Source organism: Dermacentor albipictus, chromosome 1 (genome assembly GCF_038994185.2).
Source record: "Dermacentor albipictus isolate Rhodes 1998 colony chromosome 1, USDA_Dalb.pri_finalv2, whole genome shotgun sequence".
In the NCBI taxonomy this organism is placed as follows: Eukaryota; Metazoa; Arthropoda; class Arachnida; order Ixodida; family Ixodidae; genus Dermacentor; species Dermacentor albipictus.
The window spans coordinates 390,418,269-390,441,398 of NC_091821.1; the positions used below are offsets into that span (position 1 = coordinate 390,418,269).

The 23,130-nt window shown below is 46.9% G+C and overlaps 1 protein-coding gene across 1 annotated transcript; it reads left to right on the plus strand.

The window, feature by feature from the left end:
- Positions 1-1,529: 1,529 nt before the first annotated feature.
- LOC135913499 (cuticle protein 10.9-like) lies at positions 1,530-19,916 on the plus strand. The gene is made up of 3 exons (XM_065446063.2): positions 1,530-1,988; positions 5,877-5,978; positions 16,124-19,916. The coding sequence occupies exons 1-3, from the start codon at positions 1,980-1,982 to the stop codon at positions 16,496-16,498; spliced, it is 486 nt and encodes a 161-aa protein (XP_065302135.2). The 5' UTR covers positions 1,530-1,979; the 3' UTR covers positions 16,499-19,916.
- The last annotated feature ends 3,214 nt before the right edge of the window (positions 19,917-23,130 follow it).

Sequence of the window (23,130 nt, forward strand, 5' to 3'; positions counted from 1 at the left end):
GTCGTCTTCAGAGAGTCGCTATCATGCATCTGTGGTCAGACCGTCGTCATTGGTCGTCGTGGTCGTGCTATCGTCCTTATTCGAGCTTCGTCATCAGGTTGTCTTGATATATTCGCCATCACGCCTTTATCGCCGCGCACTCGTTGTCATTCCAATGTCTGTGTGTCGTCATCGCCACGCTGTCGTCGTTATACCAACGTCATCATTTAAGAATCATCATCTCATTGTCATCATGCGGATGTCGTCACGCCGCTTTTTTGTTCCATTGACGTCCTTCCTTCCTTCGTCATTCGAGCGTCATCAGTGTGTCGACGTCACACAGTCGTCTATTGTACCTTTAGTTTGTTTCCTTATCCATACCTTAGTTGTGCGTCTACCCCTCTGTTGCAGTTGAGATACCTTAATCGCCTAGCACAATTTTTTCCCCGAGTTTCTTGGCTAATATATAAACTACACAAACACTCATACTGCGATTCGGGGGGTACAGCAGCTCATCGTTTGTGTCGTACACAAAAACGCTGCAGACAATGTTAGACAGAAGAGCTCCTTGTATGCAGTCATAAAGTCAGTTTCAAATGCTGGCGTCACGTAATATTTATTTTAGAAGAACTCTGCTGTTCCCACTCACATTTTTCATCGTTGTAGAAGTAGTAGAATGCAAGTGGCAACAAGGTCACGAGCCCTCGTGTATCAGGCTTTGGGTGTACTTTTCCGCAGTAAGACCTGTACGCTAACATACTGCACATAATTAACTGAAGGAGACCCCAAGAACAGAACATGATAGAATGAGATGACATGCTTTGGCCTGCTCAAGCAGCAGTGCAGCATTCAAATTAGTGAAAAGGTAGCAGCTGATCTTTGCGGTCCCATGTTTCTCGGGCTGGAAAGTAACGGGCGTAGACTTGCAAGTGTCGTTAGAACGGACTGAAATTTGCAAGATCTCGTTCGGTGAACGGGTATTCCTCGTCACCGAACCACAGTCTTGTCTTATCTCTGTTAGTTTAGTGTATTCGAATGCCTCTTTCATTCTGTCAAGTCAGCCTGGACATAATCGAATCATATGGGTCTCATACGTGCACTCTCAGAGCTTACTTAGCGTTAATATAAGTTGTTATAGCATTATTGCATTCGAACCTAAAAATGCCACCCCGAGTGATAGTCACGCACTAAGTGGCTTTCCGCCTCCACGAAGTATGCTCGCCAGCTCTAGCGGTTCGTGGGACGATATGAGCCCATTCTATTGCATACCAAATAAAAAAATACAAGTTCTTTATTGTTGGAATGTCCAGCTTACGGAGACAGAACTACGATAATTGACGTGCGACACTGGCATTACAATAAGAACGTAAACACAAACATAAGTTGCTATGTTCGTGGAGAGCGCCAGTGCAACACCACTTTCGCCACGGGTTAACGCTTTCAGCGGACGTGCGCCGATGCGGGGGGCGGGCATAGCCGAACCGCTGCGGGCCATCCTCCGGCGGTAACCGTTCGCTGACCCAGTTCTTCCGCATCGGATGGAGGGGGGCTCTCTTCTGTCCGCAGATACACACACAGGCGGTCAGGTGAGGGGAGGCGGGGGGATCCGCCCGTATATAAGGACACGTCGGGGGCTCCTTGTCTTTGACACGGACCGTTCTCACCGCCAAAAGCCGCACGGAAGCAACCGCAGAGCGACACGCCCACTGTGCTACGACGCACGAGGAAGGAGCGGACGCTAACGAAATTGCTTCCTCGGGATTGATTGCTCAAAAGGGACGCGCCGAAACTATATACGGTCTTCTGAACTTCGCTCGGTGCTGGTGGTGGTGACCCGTCCGCGGCTTGCTGTGATCCTGGACAGCCAGGCAACCTGGACCGCCGAGTTTCGTTGAGGGCGCTGCGTGTACCGACGTGACTGCACTAGTCGCCGGACTTCGCCGTTTACTGCTACCAAGAGAAGGAATTGAACTCCCGTGCGAACCTCCAGAGAAACCAAGATGAATAAGGTGAGACGTACTTTCAAACGATCGGCATCGGTTGAACCAGTGTGCGTTGAATGCGGGTCTTGTGGCTTTTTCTTTTTCTACATGCTTATCGTGTGCTGCGAACATAGCTCATGTTGTGCTTTGCATTGCTTGTTGAATAGTGCATGGCCTGCTAAGACCCTGTAATGCCCACCGAACGCACAAATATGTATGATCAGGTGATGATGGAAGTGCATTCACAGAAAATTGGCTGCATTGCTTGCAAGTCAAAATACCGGCGTGCTGCTGAAGCGATGAGATCGCGTAATCTTTACGTGCCTTTTTGGGGGGAATTTCACGAACTTAAGCACATGTTGTGCCCATTTCTTTCCACGTATACTTTTGAGTGCCATTTTGTCACTCTAATTGGTTTTATATTCTGCCATAACGTTATCAACCTTTTCAGACCCGTACCTGCTTCAATCGAGAAGATGCATAAAGTTGGAAAATTACATAACGTTTGGCTTTTTTACGCATTGAGTCTTGGGCTGCAGCACCAGCCTAATGTAATGTCATATAGCCCTGCATATGTGCAAGACCGCAACAAATTTTCTTAATTAGGACATTAAACCATGTGAATAAAAATAAAATTAAGCCCCATTCGGCTTGTCAGAGTATAGACCTCTCGTCGAAGAGCTGAAAATGGGCACATGCTCCACTGTTGAATACGTCTAGCCATCATAAATGTACACTTTTTCAGCTATCACTTTTGTTTGTCCTCATACAACTCCTAACACTTGAGTTCGTTTGCACGCATGCCCACGCTACCCGCTTGCAATGTATACCAGATGTTGTCAACTATAGCAATCATGGCTTAAATATAATCAATGGCCGTGACTACGTAGGAGCAGGAGGAAGAAATAAAGAGAGAAGACAGGGATCTTAAAGAGAGATGTTTCTGGTTGACTGCGTAATTTGTGCAAATTCTTGTTCGAAGCTGGTCGAGAGTAATCTGCCTTTCTAGGCATCAAAGATGGACCAGGGAAAAAGATGTATTTGAGTAAAACACGGAGAAGGAAATTCCTTTTGTAGCTTCGTCTTTCTCTCTGGGCGGTTCGCAATCTTTGTGCTTTACAAACGTGCTTGTGAGCAAGCGGTCAGCACTTACATTAGTTCCGGTATCACTTTCTTGCGCATGAATTTACACATACGGCGAGCCTGAAAATAGTGTTATAGCTTCTCTTAAAGGGAAGAAACTGCATAAAACCACTGGGGAGTAAAAGGTTCTTTTACGAAGACGAAGTGTAGCATCCTGTCGTTTTTTCTCTGCCGCTGGAGTAGCGTTTCTCAGCTTCTCAAAATTTATACCATTTATTTTTCTCGAAATTTGTTGTTAAGCATGCTTGCGACATTTTCCATGAGCCTTTTGAAAATATTGCTGCTAGACGCAGCAATGAGTATACAAGCGTAATACAGGTCCCAGACATTTGAATGTGTACCTATAGATAAGATCAAGACCCGCCGTGGTTGCTCAGTGGCTATGCTGTTAGGCTGCTGAGCACGAGCTCGCCCGCTCCGTGCGGCGCTACGTTGCCGCTTGTGAGCCCTGTCAGCGCCGAGGTCGCGGGATCAAATCCCGGCCACGGCGGCATTTCGGTGGGGGCTAAATGCGAAAACACCCGTGTACTTAGATTTAGGTGTACGTTAAAGAACCCCAGGTGGTCGAAATTTCCGGAGTCCTCCACTACGGCGTGCCTCATAATCAGAAAGTGGTTTTGGCACGTAAAACCCCATAATTTAATTTTTTAGCTAAGATCAAGACGGTATAGGACCTGTAGATAGCGTTGCTTGAAGCGGATGCTACATAACGAAGCTTTCTTAAGTTGAGTATTACTTTACCGCCTTGAGAGATATATATATAAAGGAAACAAGAAGAGGCACGGAGGTTAACGCCGATAGTTGTCCGGTTGGCTACATTGCATGTAAATATAAAGAACGAATGAGTAAGCACAATGAGAGAGAGAGAAAGACAGAGTGAGAGAGAGTTCGCATGCGCAGATGCAGGGTGTCTTAAACATCTTATCAGGTCTATTGATTTTATGGAAGTCAATAGAGCACATAGCTTTCTGCATTAAGAACGGGTGAAGACATACACCCAGCATCTTTGCCTCTGCAAGTGACCGACCATCTAGTTGTCTGAGCGCGCTCCAACGAGACTGACGTCGAAGCGGGTGTAGTTGCACATGAGGTGTTTGGCCTTGAGAGCAACGCTATTTTTTCTTCGCCAAGAGAACCTGCATGGCTCACTGCGGCTCTTGCGCAAAAAAATGAAGGTAGGAAATTTCGTAGCAACGTTTGCAGTCTTGGGGGCGGGGGGGGGGAGGAGTATTTGCGTGGTTGGTCAATTGCCTTTCCAGCAATGAGCAACGGAAAAAAATATATGTCAGTCAGCACGACTGAGAACGTAAACAAGGAAAGTGTGTCCCCTCGGGCTAAAGAATTTTCATTTCAGACGGCATTTCTGCGCTTGCACAATCGTATTCGCCCCATTCTCGAGAATATCAACAGGGACAAACCAGAAAGCGAATTTCGTGGCTGTATCTCCGCATGTTGTGTTACGCATATGTTTGTGTGTTTTTTTTGTTATTGTTTGTTACTAAGATAGTATTGGAAGTTTGGCTACTGAAGATTCCGCTATCTCAAAATTCCATATAAAAACAAGCAACAACAAACATTGTAACACTACACAATATAACAATATAGATAAAGAAAAATTGTACAGATTAATCAGAACTTTCACATAGGAGTAAAAAAAAATCTCACACCACCTGCTAAGAATTTCAAATAAAATTTCGTATATATACACATCACGTGTAATGCAGAGTCAGGGCATGTCGCGTGAGAAGCACGAGCACTCTCTGCACTCCGATCGCGCGCATGCACGGCCATCTTGTTTCGTCTTGATTGCGTAGACGTCTTCTTCGCGCCCCTCTTTCGTAGCTGCGTGCATAGCACCCCTAATATTACCATCCGGCGAAGTGCTCCGTATACCTGACGCCCGCTTAGTACGCGTATACAGCCGTCAAATGCGTCCGCTTCCTTTGCTCAGCAACGGGCGATTTTAGCTGTATACGGTTGCATGTCGGATACATGCAGACGCAAGCGCAGGCAATGTCTCCGTCGCGCCACCACGAGCAATTGCAAAACATGCGGTGAAGCGGATACCACTTGCATTCCAGTGCAGCGCGTTTGTGGCGCCGCAGGAGAAACTTGACGGGCCGCCGGCCGGCAGCGCCGAGGTGTTCTTCTGGCCACGCGTTCGATTTCGAGCGCGGGAGGCAGCTCGTTAAACTCTGCACGACTTCCTCGAGCCGTCAAACCTCGCCACCAGGCTACTCTATGTCAACTGACAGTGCCGGTGTGTAAGGCCAAGTGACGAACTCTCTTGAGGAAATTACTCTATGCTAGGAAACTATGGACAAACTTGTACCCAGCAGTCGCTCCGTTGTATACAGTCCAACGGCTTTATAACGAAGTGCCTGGCGCCTCCGAAATTATTCGTTATTACATGTCGCTTCATTCCACACAGCACCGCTCGCAACCAGAACCGGGACATAATTATTGCTTCGCTATACAGGTCATTTCGTTGTAGAGACTTTCTTTCTAGAGGCGCTCGATTGTACATCGAAATAGTTGCCTTCTTTTGCTCACTCCTCTGTGCTGCCACATCTCCCTGTCCTTTTACTCGTGTACATCCGTGCCCGCACTGATTAGCGCCTTTCAGGTTGACCGTAGCTAAAGCTAGGCACTCAGTACTTTTCCCCCGTCCCTCCCCTTTATTTATTTATTTATTTTATTCATTTCAGTAAACCACCAACCATGCAGAACGCGAGTGCTGACTTTCTCTTTCCGCCTCTGTTTCTGTCGCAGCTCGCAGCGCTGTTGGCGTCCTTCCTGTGCGTCGTCGCTGTCCATGCGGGGAACATCGGCCATGGCGTCGTTCCGGCCTACGTTGCGACACAGCAGCTTTACGTAAGCGAGGCCCGGACGTCTCTTGTTACTCGCCTGCGTAACGCGAGATGCGTACGGGATGCTGTCCGAATGCCGGAGGATGCGATGTGACACGCAACATTGCGGTGAACCTTCCGTGTAGTGATAAGGGAACGTGGTGTATGAAAGGGGATGTGTAGAGCGCACAACGCGCGCAGGTTGCGCCCGGACGTAGACTGTAGCCGCTCGCTAATTGCGTTGTTTGCAATCCAGTGACGTTGGTGATTTGAACATCAGTGATTAATGATACATTAAAAACAATGCGGAAATGTAATGTGTTGTTCTAATCATCTCGAAGAATACCCTTTTATTTGTTGTTGCAGCTTGTGATAATCTTTTCTTATGTAGAAAAATGGAAAGGCAAGCCTCTTAAGAACCGACTATTTCGAAATTACGGATGCACTAGTCAGCAGAAATCGTGAAAGATTGAAGAAAAAAACGCAATGAGGAAAAAAAAAGACAGCATCACCCGAAAGCCAAAGCCTTGATTGCGATAGCAAATTTTTAGACAGATATACGAAGTAAAGTCAGTCGTTTTATAAGCTGCACAAACAGCTGTAAACATTCGCCTACTAACTAAATGAACGAGTACCTCGTTCACGCGCACACAGGCACACACAAACACATGTTACTACAGATGACCGCTGACACACGCTGTCAGAACACTGGCGTGGTGAAGAGCGGTAGCAGCGGCTAGTGAATTCCCCTTCGTACTGCCTCTCGTTTCAATCCAGACTACGCGCGCGAGAACATAGTGCACACGAAGCCATCAGCTGTCCTAGGTCCGCTAGCCTTCGAACCCACCGCAAATTGCCTCTAAGACGCGCGCGGCCGCGCTCTGCCGCCCGCAGCTGCCCCACATTCAGTGTTTTCGCGGCGTTTTCTGACGTTTCCTCACCCGGCGTCGCTCGGCGTCGACGCTGAGGGTGGCGCGCTCAAGAGACACTAGATGGCACCGCCGCCGCTGCAAGCGGCTCGATCAGCGCAGACCAATCAGCGCTGGTCCTCGCGCCGCTGATGTGGCTGGACGCTCTCACTGGCGACCATTGTTACACCATGCTGGCGACGTTCACGCGACGCCGCCGAAGGACGCAACGCCAGAAAACACCGGCAAAAACACTGAACGCGCACTAACCTGCATCCCCCACCACCCCGCCCCCTCAGTGCGGGCGTGAGGAGGCGGCGTGTACCCTCCTCGACTTTCTTCCTTGCAAGCGCGAGGAGGCACCGCCTCATCAAACCGCCATCCTTGGCTCATCCTCGCATGCTTTCGCAGACAAATTTCTGCGGCAATGAAATGAAAGCTACGGGCGCTTGGCTGCTGCACATGTGTTACGGCGCCAAGTAGTCCTACAGCGTTTGAAGTGCTCTTGGTTGCTCGAAACAGACGCTGAATCGACGCAGCTTCATGTGCGACGGCTTCGCGTTTGCCCAGACGCGAAAGGGGAAAGCTGCAAAATTAGTAAACTTTTACATTCTGTTGGTTGTTTTATCTTATTTAATTGTTGCTAGTAAGGCGTTTATGTTCTACCTTGACCAGCTTAAGCTAATGTGTATGAAAACATGGGACGAGTTTCAGAAGCAATCTTACTTGTGCGTGCTTTGCCTCCGTAGCTTTCCCTTCATTGCCACAGAAAGTTGTCCGCGAGCCAGCGAATGGCGCGCGGCTGCGACGTTATCGCGCTTCGACTTTATATCGTACCTCACGCCGAAGCCGATGACGACGATGGTGAAAATTAGCCGCGAGTGTCCATGCAAGTGCTATCGCAATAAAATTTCAACATGAAAAAGATACACAAATGCAAGTAACAAGCGCACGAAAGTGCCATTACATGGGCTTTAGCAACCGTAGCACAGTTTACGTGTAATTACGTTTACTACGTGTAACCGTGATCCATCACACAGGAGAGTGGGAGTACACACAAGTCCTTTCATGTATCCATATATACATATATGCAGCATTCACATTTACACCTAAACCTGACCCCGAAGGACAACGCGGCCATGATTTCAATCGTTGAAAAAAAAAAATGTGAGATCAATAGGCTGTCCAATAAGAGACACAGCGCAAAGCACTCATGTAGGCCACACCTTCCCATTTTTCTACATCTAAAATAAGAAAGAAAGAAATCCCGTAATAATACTCAAAGGTAGTCCATGACATTAGTGTCCACTAAAACATCGTAAAGGATGATGACGGCACGCCTCTAGTTATCAAGCCATGACCACGGTCAAAACTGTTTCGATATTGTTGCTGCAGCTACTGATTCAATGTTTTTGCTATTGTTGTAAGCGGCCTACCAAATCATTGTAAAGTATGGAGAAAAATGCTGTTCCGCAATTTGTTTAACACCTGCCCATCATTTCATTTAGTCATCTTCATCCTACTACACTAAGACACGATGAGAAAACCGTGTTTCTTCATCCAAGTTCTGCGTGAAGAGTTTCTTGCCACAAGAAGCAAACTTTGGCGCCAACCGGCCACACGTCAGGACGGCCACGATGCATGATTTGCAGCTTTTCCTTCGCCTTACTCATCAGAAATTGCACAGAATACATGTGTGAAAAATAAAGTCAAGAGAGTTTTAACATTGCGTTCCCGTCTACCGCTGTCATTACCGCACCGGCAAGCTGTTACAAGCGTTTTCGCGTGAATCATACTACAGCATAGGTGCGTACGTGGCTCCCAACAGGCGTGTTGACGGTAACGCTATAAAAGTAAGGCTATGCTAAAACACTCTACAAATGCACGCATGCAGGGGCCTCCAGATAACGGCGTAGAACTAGGTCTTATTGGCATTCCAAATCAATAGAGGAAAAGAACAGCACACACCATTGGAGGATTATTGTCAAAATCAAGCAATAACTTGCCCGTAGACCTTCTGATGAGGCCACTTATTGGTTATCTCTGCTGGTTAATGTCATGAGGCGTACGAATACTGTGACGTCATACTGCATCCATGATCGTTGAGTGTTAGGAACAGTGGCGTAGTAACGGGGGGCGGGGGGCCCCGGATGCCAGGGGCCAGGGGGAGGTAGGGGTGTCATATATGTCTTAAAACCCCCTCTTTCCGCCGGCTTCCATGGGCGAAAATGGTAGCGGAACGTTTCATGTGCGGTTTCATGTGCTCGTGCGGTGCACTCATGTCCCACCAAAGTTTGTCTGTCGTCAGTATGCATACAGTGTTCCATTTATCAGTTTCGTATCGTTTGTATTAGTTTTGTTCCAGTTTCGCGGTGTGTAATAAAAATACCGTCTTCTAGGGATAGCTAGCCATTTTTCTGTCATTTTGTTGTTGTCACGGTGGCGTCCCACAGGGCGGGGTATTGAGCCCTATTCTCTTTAACCTAACTATGGTTGGCCTTGCTGAAATATTAGCCAAGACAATACACCTATCATTGTACCTCTATGATTGCACGCTCATGATATTTGTCTTTGGTCTTCTGCGGTGACTCGTCTTCAAGTGCTCGCAAGAATTCAGCGGGCAAATGTGAAGAGACTATAGAGAAAGTGTTTGCGTTTTTGTAATCTGTATGAGATCGAACGCGACGTTCATCGGACGGTGTTAAGCTGATTAAATACCAGTCCATTTTCAGAGACTGATATTCTTGGAGCATGGCCCCACGTGTGGCAGGCTCAGAATGTGACGCGGGCGCTGCTACGTTTCATGAAATCTACTAGCCTCAGCGACCAATTATAGTCGTGAAGTTATGTACAACCGCACATATTCACACTGATAGTAACTGCTTCCCTCCTTCTTCTTTTTTCTTCCCTTAAACACATTCCCCTGTCTAGAGTAGCAAACCAGACGTACGTCTGGTCGGCCTTCCTACCTTTCCTTCATTATTTTCTTCCCTTAAACACCTTGCCCTTTATAGGGTAGAAAACTGGACGTGCCTCTGGTTGACCTTCCTACCTTTCCTTCCTTTTCTTCCCCTAACCACCTTTCCTTGTCTAGGGTAGCAAACCGGACGTGCGTCTGGTTTACATTCCTACATTTCCTTCTTTCTTTTTTCCCTCCTCCTCGTCCTGTTGTAGTTGTGTGACTTCATGTCATAAATACAGTGTCCTATTTCAGCTACACGGAATTTTACAAAAAGGTGAATTTCGTGAGGATATCTCCCGGTATTCTATCAGGTTATGTGTCTTTGGGACAACTAGGAACTCGCTATCGTGCAATATATGGCAGATAATTAATAAGGATATCTTAAATAACTGCTTAATTAAGAATTATAGAGGAAACGTTGCAATTCGAAAATTAAGGACCCACTGTCATAAATTTAACTCAACAAAAACTTCTTCTCTAAACAAAATCCTCTTGGGTGCTAGAGCCTGCACTAGTTTGGCATTGCTGGCGTCCCAGTATGGCAGTACCGAAAGAAATATGAAATAGCGCACCAGTGGCGTCGATCTCTCTAGCCTCTCCATTGCGAGTGCAGGCCACCAGTAGCGCAAGCTTTCGCTGGCACGGGCTTCATGGTGGCCTTCTCGTTTTTTGCATGGTGACTCCAGGAATCGACGCAGAGCGTGCTCGATTCCGTTTCCAATCTTGTGGCGGTACCGCATCTCGGATGATCACGTTTGCCAATAGCATCAAATAAAGAAAGGCTTTATGGATCAGACTGAAGAGAACTCGTGATTGTCATAGCATTGGCGCCCGCGTAGCAAGGAAGCAGGTGGAATTTTCTGATAGGGTGGGGAGATCAGCGTCACTGACGCAATATTTAGTTTTCGTTTGGGTTCAGGGCTGGCGACAGCCAAAATACTGCACGCCGTAGCACCTACGACGATTTTTGTGAAGTTGTTGTTGGGCAAACTATGTCGTGCTTCAATTTTGCAAAGGCAATACTGCCTCTAAAATCACTAATTAAAAATTTACCTGTATTGGTTGCCAAGCCTTACAGTCTGACAGCAGATGTGCAAATGCGCCTATCCTAACTAAATTTATCACTGCAGCACCCTGTGTTATTTATTGCAGAAAAAAAATTACCGACGATTACGTTACTTCCTAATGCGAAATTTGAGCGCAGCAAATAAGCTGTTTCACCTTTTCGATAGATTGAGGCAAAGAAATCGAGCAACACATGTATGCGCTTTCACAGAATTTTTTTTTATTTTTCACACGTATTCCTTTAACAAAGACTCCACTAACAGTTCTTGACAGTCATGAAGGAAGCTTTGTGGTCGGAGAAATAGACTGATATATGTTCGACTTGGTACACCAATGCTTGATTCTCAAAGACGAGATCTATACAAGTGCCTCGCGAGGTTGTCACAGCCGTGGGACGCGTTACGAGCGAGAGGAACGGGATGTTCTCCCGCATAAGTGTTAGGAAATTGCTGTTTGTCTTTATGTCAACATTAAAGTCCCCCACTACTAACATCGGTGTGGATCGATGGACGGTTAATGCGAGTTGCAGGAAGTGCACGACGTCTTTCGTGAGTGCGGTAGCGGACTCACGAAAGCGGCATCAGTCGGTCGCTGCTAGCGCTGGGGGGATGAAAGGGGGGCGGAGCTGGTTACGAGGCCGACGACAACGCCGACGCGAAACCCAGGAACGGACGCCAAAGAGCCATTTGTGTAGCCAGCCCTCCTCCACAGTCTCTCCTCCTCCCTTCCATCATCCTCCCTCGCCCGGAGAGCCGATAGCGCGCATGCGCGGCGGCGGAGCAGATTCGTCGGCGAGCTGGTTACGAGGCCGACGACGACGCGAAACCCAGGAACGGACGCCAAAGAGCCATTTGTGTAGCCAGCTCTCCTTCACAGTCTCTCCTCCTCCCTTCCATCATCCTCCCTCGCCCGGAGAGCCGACAGCGCGCATGCGCGGCGGCGGCGGAGCAGATTCGTCGGCGAGCTGGTTACGAGGCCGACGACAACGCCGACAACGACGACGCGAAACCCAGGAACGGACGCCAAAGAGCTGCGCTCTAATAAAACAGCCTGTATACCTGCTGTATTAGGGATCTCTGGGAACGAAAGCGAATGAGGAGGGATGGGGAGGGATGGGGAGGGTGGGGGAGAGGGGGTGCAAGGCGGCTTTGCTGGTGCTGAAACATCAACCCTCCCCATTCCCCGGAAATTTTCGATATCCTCGCCTTTTTGACTACACCTGGAAGGGGGGAGAGAAGAACTATGGGCCCCGGGGGCCAGACGACCTAGCTACGCCACTGGTTAGAAATCGCATTAAAACCCTTGTGAGGACGAATGCCATGCACTGGTGTCAGGATAGGCCCACAAGGGCACTACCTTTGATTACAGTCCCCGAAATCGGCGCAGCATTGATTACACTGTGTCCGGGATCGGCCTAGCTTATCCAGCCAGTCAGCCGTCAGCGCAAAATGGGAGCAGAGCCAAACATAGCGTCGCATTCGAAATGAAGCTGACATAAAGAGTTTGAAGAACAGAAGTTCTTCCACTCCGTAAGCAAATGCCGATTCCTCAATGCTCACGCCTCACTTCCGGCTAAGTAGGCTTTTATGTTCTGTTTATGTTCTGTTCTGTTCTGTTTTATGTTCCCCTTACGGACTACCTCAGTGCACATCAGCTGACTTAGGCCATGCTGTACCGTCTGTGGATAGGCGTCGTATTTACACATTCTTATGCCTTCCTTATTGGAATAACCAACAGCCATATGTGTGACACATGTAGTTGTGACGCTCGCACATTATCTGTTTCTACATGCGCTATAGTGACTACAAGGAAGTGATGTGCAGTGCTCCACCCGACCGATTCGACAATTTTCCGCCATCGGAACTAAAATTTTTAGGTCAGTGCTCACAAAGAACCTGCCAGTGCTATTTGCCAGTGCAATTTAGGTCAGTGCTCACAAAGGCCTGTCCCATACTTCTCCAACTACCCCGGTCATGTGCTAATTGTGGCCGTGTTGTCCCTGCAAGCTTCTTAATCTCATACTCCCACCTAACTTTCTGCCACCCCCCCCCCCCCTGCTACGCTTTCCTTCTCTTGGAATCCAGTCCGTAACCCTTAATGACCATCAGTTATCTTCCCTCTTCATTACATGCCCTGAGCATGCGCACTTCTCTTTCTTGATTTCGACTAAGATGTCATAAACTCGCGTTTGTTCCCTCACCCAACTGCTCTCTCCTTATCCCCTTAACTATACACCCATCATTCTTCTTTCTAAAGCTCGTTGTGTCGTCTTCAATTTAAGTAGAACCCTTTTCGTAAGCCTTCAGGTTTCTGCCCCGTAGGTGAGTACTGGTAAGACACAGCTGTTATAAACTTTTCTTTTGAGGGATAATGGCACCCTGCCGTTCATGATCTGAGAATGCCTGCCGAACACACCCCAGCCCATTCTTATTCTTCTGATTATTTTAGTCTCACGATCCGGATCCGCGGTCACTACCTGCCCTAAGTAGATGTATTATTCCCTTACCACTTCCAGTGCCTCACTACCTATCGTAAACGGCTGTTCTCTTCCGAGACTGTTTAATATTGCTTTAGTTTTCTGCAGATTAACTTTTAGACCCATGCTTCTTTGCCTGTCCAGGTCAGTGAGCATGCATTGCAATTGGTCCCCTGAGTTACTAAGCAAGGCAATATCATCAGTGAATCGCAAGTTACTAAGGTATTCTCCATTGGTTACTTGGGAAACCCTACATGTATTTTGTGTTGTGAAGGGTCTCCAGGGTCCTAAAAAAGCGGTCCAACGGCAAGTCTCATTGGTGGACACAGTGGCTTTGGAACTTTTGAATAAAACGCGTTGCCTGGAACCGCTGAAACAGACTATGAGGCGCATCACTTCTTTTTAGTCTAAAACCTTGGACGGAAAGTCAGTCACTCTCTTCAGATTTCTCGCCACCATGGCTATGTTGTGCAGCTCCGGTAGTACATTGACTGGTCTCCAAGCTCTCTGGCATCTAGACTAGGTGGCACGAAGACTCGAACCTTTCGGGTACCGGCGAGTAGCGGATCAATAAGTTCTTCCAACAAATGCTCCGAGGGCTGTGCACAGATACCTGCTGGTTGACATGCGCAGTGCTTGACTGCCTGACAGTTAAAGGGAGCGCGTTTTATCAAAAATGTTTCACACGCCTCACTGAGGTAAGACCTCTAGGGAGAACTGACACCGGTGATTGCAAAAGCAGTGCAACCGACAACAGAGACAGACGTTTACACAGGGCAGCACGACATTGAAATGTGTCGTGATTGGTGGCGTTCACGTCGGCACACACTTTCTTGCACCGTCGTGGGCACGTAAAATAACCGTGAGCACATACCGACCTCCTCCTCGAGTGCCGCTGATTGATCCAGCTTCTTTACGGCTCTAGTAACGGAGCTAAAAAATCGGCCAGTTAATGACTTCACGAAAAGTTGGTTACTTCTCGGTCGAACTCACCCTATACGACCATAACTTGGTGACTAAACAAGATCGCATGACTTCTGCGACTCGTCATTGTGAACCCCGCCTTAAGTAGCCTGCATATCGAAAAGCAAAAGAAAGGATAATATGCGAGTAACTATGTTAAAGTAACAGGAACCAAATCAATAATATAGCCAAACCTATAGCAGGAAAAATAGAAAATTGTGTTCATTGGCCACGTGCGCAAGCCCTTGTAGCGCTTACATCAGCGGGTGCTTTGCAACGTACGATGCAACGCACGATAATATGTAACCCGAGAGATAATTCGCAGAAGTGATCGCTGTGCTATCTTTTGCCAGCAGATATGTTCGTTCTCGTTTGAGTGCTTTATTCTCCTTTTTCCGCACAAGAACGAGCTGCGTGGCTTTGCAAACACGTGGCTTACCTCATCTCCAACAAACGCAGCGGTGCGCTATTGAAATAAATCGCATGCGTTTCTAAACATCGTCATATCTCCAGGAAGCCGCCAATTGTACAAACAACTCATGGGCTCTTCCTTTTATCACCTTGCAAAGATGTAATTCGAGAGAATTTGCCCGATTCTGTCATTAGACCATCTCCCCCCATATATTCGGATTGAATTAACCTCTTCGTGTTGCTGCGAGGCATCGCGTTGACGCTTCTCGCTATAAGTATCTTGCCTTCGCACGAGCGTCCTGCTATTCGGACCGTCGCCTCACCCCTTGGTCCGCATTCTTCTTCTTCGCGAGCACGGCCCTCCATTTCTGTCCTGTTTTCTGTCATAATCCAACTTGCAAAGTGTTTTTGAATTAATGCTTAAATCAAAATCTGTGTGCCCTCCTCGCAGAAAAGTTGAGGGTGGTGGTGCATCGTGTATAAGCAGTTCCAACTAGTGCGCGCATGTACAGTGGTGCCGCCTCAGCTCCACACGTCACAACCTGCAATCAACTTCGGACATCTATCTATCTATCTATCTATCTATCTATCTATCTATCTATCTATCTATCTATCTATCTATCTATCTATCTATCTATCTATCTATCTATCTATCTATCTATCTATCTATCTATCTATCTATCTATCTATCTATCTATCTATCTATCTGTCTATCTGTCTATCTGTCTATCTATCTATCTATCTATCTATCTATCTATCTATCTATCTATCTATCTATCTATCTATCTATCTATCTATCTATCTTCTTACGTTGTCTTGGTCGTTTAACTTGGTGAACTTTAACTGGATTTAATCAAGATAAAACTGACATGCATGCATGCGATTCCTTGAATGACATGACATGGCATTCATGACATCAATGACATGAATATTATGATCTAGTCTCTTACGTAGCCGTGATGCCATCTTAGTCATTGTTTGAACTGGATTACATCAGGATATGTGTGGCATGCATGCAGCACATAACACGTAGGACGTGGCATGCATTTATATCGTGCATAATTGATATGACATGAAGGACATGCATGCATATGCCACGAAATTAACGAAATGACATCATGTCGTCGTGTTGCTTCGGTCGTCACACGGAGATTTCATAACACACACAATTGCTTGTTTTACACAATCACGTTCGCCCATCTGGCAACTCTTTGAGGAGCACGCGCAATGTGAGATAACCAGCTGCCTATAAAATGCTCCGCATAATGTCGATTCCCGCAATACGCGTCATCCACACAGTAATTTAGTTTTTTGTCTTTCAATGGCTAATCCCGGCCTCTCTTTAAACTGTTCTATGTCATGTCATTTTTGTTTGGTCTGCGCAGTACAAACCACAGCCGTACGTGTTCGGCTACGAAATGAAGGACGCCTGGGGCAACACGCAACACCGGCACGAGGTCGGCGACGAGTACAACACCAAGCGCGGCTCGTACGGATTCACGGACGCGCACGGAATCTACCGGCGTGTTGAGTACGTGGCCGACGATCACGGTTTCCGTGCCGTCATCAAGACCAATGAACCCGGCACGAAGACGCACAGCGCCGCGCATGCGCAGTACCACTCGAACGCCCCTCAACACGTGGTCCACCACGGCCACCACCACAAGGAGCAGCTAGAGGTACCCGTCTACGTCGACGCGGCGCCACACCAGACCGTGATCCTTGCTTCTGCAGGACATGGGCTCCACGGGTACCACTAGAACATTTTAGTGTAGCCTTAGTGTAGAACCGTTAGCGTCAGCGCTGCCGCCTCCTCCGTACTGCACGTGAGCGGTAAGCGCCTCGCATTCGCAGTCGGTGGCACAGGTGGTATCGGCAACGGTAATAATAGAGCGGTAACGCGATGCCGAAAGCAAGTGCGGGTCGTGTAGAGATTTGAGAGTCCGGCTCCGCCTGCAGTCTCAAGCTTCGCCTCCGCCGAATCCGCTATACTGTTTACATGATCTCTGGCTGGGAACTTTCAGCCCGATTTCACCCCGTTATTGTCGAGTTCATGTAAGCATAATGTGTGCCACTCCGCGCATGACGGCAAGTGCTAAGGGCCGCAAACAAGGTCTTCCGGAGCGCTCGTGGCTCGAACAAGACGGTTGAAAATAACCACCCTGTTCAAATCGCGAGCAGTTTAAGCGCCGGCAGTGCTAAAAGCTCACTATGTGGACCGTCAGATATGTCGCTGTCGCGCATGGTGTGGCTTTAATGCTTTTGGCGCATGCGTAATGACAGATACTTTCGCTCCGCGAGCGCCCAGGCGGCAGGACCTGACACGCCGTTGAGCGTTGATCCCGGACAATATCAGGCACCTGAGCGGAGGCGCCAATATGCGTGCAAGGTACACTGGCAAAACACGATGCGCCATACAAGCTTTCACTCGTGCTTTCACTCGTGAGCAACATTCTAAATGCATGGGAACGGAGAAATTGTTTTGTTCAGTGTCCACCAAACCACTTTTCATGAGGTTTGTTGGAATGAAATGCGAAGGCTGGGAGTTCTACCGACAGCTGGAACCATGTTCTTGGTTTCGGTTATCACATGTTTGTAGATATTGCCAAAGATTGATAAATAAATAAAGGGGCAGAAGCATCAAGTTTATAACTCCGTAACTCAGCATTACGGAGACAAGAACCACATCACATTTAAAGTCGACACAGTAAATATATTCTGCAAATCTCTGAAATATTCCGCTACAATTTCAGAGAAATAACTTTGCGCAAATCACGCAAACATTGTAATGATTTCTAACGAACGTGGTAAAATAGTTGAACAATATTTTTCCACTTTCGATAGCGTAACTGATACCGTTTACTGAATCGTTATGTATTCATTTTAGGCACAGATCTGCGAATTTTTATAGTCGGAGCTTCTGTTTCTTAAAATTTATTTTTCTTGATCAATTTCGAGTATGTAACCAAAGGCCCTAAATAAAAAATATGCTTCGAAGAGCAGGCAGAATTATATTTCTCCCTTAAATGCAGCAAAATTTATTGAAATTAGATTGGTTAAGTGGTTGTCTAAATGGGGAATTTCAGCATAATGGAAAAGTTTGGCCTATAGACACGAAGCTTCATGTTAAGCCGATTTCTTCTCACAGTAGGTTTCCCGAAGTAACGGCCTGGTCAACATTCAAGGTGTGTTATAGTGCTCGTGGTGTGTGCAATTAATCATTTATTATTTTCACATTATAGCATCGCGCTCTACTCTGTGAATAACCTGATATAGAAACTTGCTGTGTTGCTTTTATGGTCATTGTCACTCGTTTAACTGTTTGGAAAACTGCACGTCTGTTGCTGTCGTTTAAAGACAGGTGGCGTCTGCGGGTGAGCACAGATTCAAGTTCAATCGTTCAGGATGTGATAAGCGCAGGAAATAGCCACCGTGCTCGTCTTAGCACGATCGTGAGTGGTCTGACTAAAGCTCGCAAGAACGGGTTGCCATCATACTGAAATGCACGTGAGACTTAAGCACAATGTTTACAGTGCTGATGATGTTGCCATGTGAAAGTGTGCGCGACCAAAAGACGTGCTAGAATTGTGATTGGGATGGGTGACTCTTCTTTGTTGGAGGCAGACGTAATTGCTACAGCGCCTCTGCAGATAACAGGGCAAAGTTAATAGAAGAACGCGGCTAAGTGAGTTGAATTTAGGTCACCCGAAACGTAGCGCATTAGTAAAAGTTTTGCACGATTCCTGTGACGTATTGTGGACCGCAGAAGTTGGGCTAAACGTTAATCTCACAACAACCATTTAAGATGGCCATTCCTATACATCAGCTATCTCTTGTTCAACGCTGTTCTCTAGTACTGATTAAATGCTGACGTACTGGATGCTCTCGCTGTCCCCCATGTTCCTTATATCTCCTGGCGCCATATGCAAGCGCTGAATAAAACTTTTGTCATGCACCGTAGTTACACTAAAGCATGGTACTTTTCTATCTATAGTCCGAACGCCGTTACGCTGTAAAACCTTTTTGCAGAAAAGAAACGTATTTTACTGGGATAGACTGGTCCCCGACGCTTAATGAGCCGGGAGAAATCTTACCTCGAAGTTTGCCCCCCTTGTGCAACGAAGGACATTGCAGAATTGTTTTTTTCTTCTATGCGATTTGCGCAAAATGTGTGTTTATGTGCTGTTTTCTATATATATTTTTTTTCGTGTGTGCGGAATTTAATACGTTTCATGCTGACAGTCCCGCTGGGCGTGTTCGGCTGTAAGAATCAAGTTAGAAAATTTTCGCACCCAGTTATGGCACGTAACGCTCTAAATTTCAATTTCTAAACACGTTAACTTGGTGGAGTATAAATTAGACAATACGGTACTCGCGCAATTTGCTGGTGGAGACAACCATAGGTTTAAATAATAGACGTTTTCCTTAAACTTATTTTTCCCTTTGCAGAAGTATATTCTCATTCCGAAAATCGGGTTACTCTTTGTAGATATAAGAAACTTCATATCTACGAACATTGTATATATAAGAAACTTCTTTAACATATAGAAGCGAGAGTTTAGCTGTACACTTATTTTTGGTCTAGATGATTATCTTATGTTTACGAATTCGTTCTGCATCCTGCGATGCTCACAACGAGATTGCTGTCATGAATCCGTTTGTTTTTACTCCCTTCTAGCACAACAATACCTTCTTTTTCACTTTACATTCAAGATAGGAGGCCACATGTTTCATTTTCGACATAAAACACGAACAAGTTCCCTCTTTCTCTATTTTACCTGATTACGTCACTTTCGAAGCACTGAAGTTCATAGCATTCGTATTTTCTGTGAGAAAGTAAATAATCTTACTTTAACGAAATGATAATGTATATAGAGTTTCGTTGCGTGATTATAAGGGTTGAGTTTTATGAGCTTCATATGCTGAACATTCATTATGCTAGTGATGCAGTATGTCCATTTTGTTCTGTAAGCCATGCTTCTCCCTTTTACTCTTTTGTTGAATAGTTTTTCGTGCAAGCCGTATGAGTATGTTTTTCTTTTTTGGTATGTAGAGCGGCGTCTTGCATTGCTTACACAATTCGTCCGTTAGCGCAGGATATGTTACGATGTGGGTTTGTGCTGTCTATTGTTAGTACTCTACGAACCATTGAATAAAGATTTGGCAAGAAAGTGTCGTTTCTTGCGTGTTGCTGGCGCATTAATTTTTCTTCCCCCACAATTTGCTAACCTTAGTGTCGCTGATACTAAATTTCGTATAAAACCGACCTCCTAAAACATACCAAACTCGTGAATAATTCGACAGAACTCCACATTCTGTATGTTCATTAGGAATTGTTTATTGCACTGACATTTGTCAACCGCGAGCTTCGACCGTTCGTTTCCTTTTTCTTCTCTAAATTTCGCTGCCTTCCTCACTTTCGCTGCATCTGTTGAAACACTGAAAACGTAGAATCTATGGCAAAGACCTCAACGGACTGATCTAGGTTGCACGACTGTGTGGGAAGCACATTCGACACAGTATTTTAATGCTTTCTAAAGAGGGAAGGAACGCTGTGACCATGCTAGCCGCCCTGAACGGGGTCATCGCCAACCATCTGGTGCTTGCACACCTTTTTGTGACTACATTCATTGCTCCTGTAGCCCTCACCCGCGCCACTACCGTCAGTTTCTGAGGTCACCTCTACAGCTTGGTTCAGAAATCTAATAGGCCTAATGTTTTCTTAAAGCACGAAGAGCGACACCACAGGGGCCCTGCTTTTTTTGTTTTTTTTGTAACACACTTGAGCACTCGACAAACACTGCGCCTCATCTTGTCATGAATGCTGGCATTCTGATTTATGCAATTTTCAGGGAAAGCGTGGAAATGTTTTAAAAGCAAAGCTTTTCTTTGCGAACCTCGCCGGGAATCGTGACAGTGGTTGCTGTGGCCTGGCTGTTCTTTTGTCGAAAAGGCCAACCAATCACAGCGTAGTACGCGTGCCGCACGCGCTGCTCGGTTCCTTGCACCACCAACAGATGGCGCTGGCCTTCATGCACCCGCTGCAGGAGCGCAAAGGCCGTGCGGGGGCAAGAAATAAAAGAACCTGAAAGTTCGCCTTCGCGCATCCACGTCAGCGGTGGCGGCGTTGCATCAACCTCTCTGCAATGCCTGAATAAAGCCTTCCGTGTCACTTTGTACGGACATTCGATAAACACAAACTCGTGTTTCGACTCTTTATGCACTCACACAAAGCTTCGCTTTATATAGATTCCCACTCGTTGGATCCGCTGCATTCTTTTTGTACAGAAACAGATACAGCTTCCGAGTGTTCAATAGGTAAACAAAACACAATAAAACGTTCATCACGTGTGCGAAGAAGCCTTTCTAACTTACGTAGTAGGGTCAATGGTGGCACGAGAGCAGGCGACAGCTACTCACATACCACGCATCGTGTAAATGTTTCGTTCGTGACCTTTCTTGCCAGCGCATAAAGAATCTCCCGTTTTAACAATAACGATCGTTGACCGTGAGGCATAGGCTTCAAGAAACTGTCGTGACCAATTTCTGGATAGAAAACGCTTTAAGACAATGGCTCGATAGACTCGTGGAGATCGATGTTCTGCACCAAGTTCGGGAACTTAAATTTTACTATTGCTGATGTGATGACCGGTGTAAAGATGCTGGGAATTGCGGCCGTGCCAGAGCTAGAGCATCGAGCTCAGCTATATAAAACAGCGTCGAGAAGGGTCGCCTTAACAGTGCGCCCGTTTTTCTCACGACACGCAAGTTTCAAGCATCTAGTAAAGTTTCGTTCGTTCTCCGTCCTCGCTTCACCGTTGGAACTTGAAGCTTCTCGGATGATGATCGGCAGTTGTTCATCAAACGCAGGCAGGACACGATGAGGTCAGATGTACAAGAAATATTTATACGTAAACTTTTCTATATACATGGCAGGTAAAACAAATACATTACAAATTGGAACAATTGAGAAACAAAGTCTCACTCTTCTACTGTCTCAATGACTGTTAGAGCCCAGACTCGTTTTAACGTACATAGTACGGAGGCTCACTGATCTATCAGCAATCTTGATTTCAGCCCAGTCTGAGGGACAGTATGTCGTCCCGATTTTTATAGCCCAAATATACAAAGAAACAAAGGCGGTAGGGCCGTTGGCCCATCCCACAGGTTCAGTTGCCAATCAGAGTCAACCGTTTGTTAAGCCACAACCCACAGGGATGGGCTTACTCTCAAAAATAAACATATTGGAAAACAAAGCTCTTTTCCTTCTTCGCCAAAACTCCGTTGCCCTCTCATTTCTCCGTAGTTAGTGACGGGCTCAGCAAAACACGCCAGGCCCGAACAAGTTATCGCTAGACCGTTTCAAATCCCAACGGCGTTTAGGCCACAAATGTCTCGGAAGCAGGGGCATCGACACCACGAAGTGCCGCTGTACTCAAAGTTTGGCCGTGTGGGAGACGGATGGCCCTCCTTGTCCTTCAAACTTATTGTCTACAAGTCAAAGTTCTCCGAGTGCGTGTTTCCAAGACGCCGTCGTCCGAATGCACTCTTTACGTGAGCACCGCATTCCTACAGCGTGCACGGTAAGCTGGCCTTCGACACCACACAGGCAGTCGCACCCAACAACAAGGCTGGCGATTGCGTTCCGGACGCGTAGCAGATCAGGTCCATGCTCACTGCATGCGGCACGGGGTCAGAGTTGCTAAGTCCTTCTTAACCTCGGCGGCGCCTCCAATTAGTCAGGCACTCGGGCGCCAGACCCACAATACCTTGTACAGCGGTCCGTTTCAAGGCTGGTCTGTGTGACCGTCGGCGGAATGCCAACATCGTGCGCACAATACCGACTTCCCGGAATCGGCACTCGCCCGCCTGGCGCCTGCCGCGACGCGTCACCCAACCCCGCGCGTTGCCTGTGACCCCACATAACACAGCAACTGTCGCCCCGCTGACATGGGGGGAAGTGAACCCCCTCTCTATACACAAAGCACGAGGCCGATTCGTGACACTTAAGAACACGAACAATCAGAGCGACCTTACACATCTCATCATACAAAACAATTGTTTTGTGGGATTGTTTGAACAGTGGTACACTAGTTTGATGTAATAGTTCTGCGGAAACCCGCAAGGTGGAGAGAAATGATTAATTAAGGGAAAACGAGACATCCACCCAATCGTAGAAATTGCTCCAAAGGAAACACATACAGGTTCTTCGAACGAAAAGCCTCGTAGTAGGATGTCTCATTTTCCCTTAATTACTGCTCACCAACTTGCGGGTTTACGAACTACTATTAGGTCAAACTCTTGCATTTGCTTCGAATCGTTGAAGAATTCGACTTCACCCTGCCATCTGTTAGCTCAGATGGTAGAGCGGCTGCCAGGAAAGGCGGCGGTC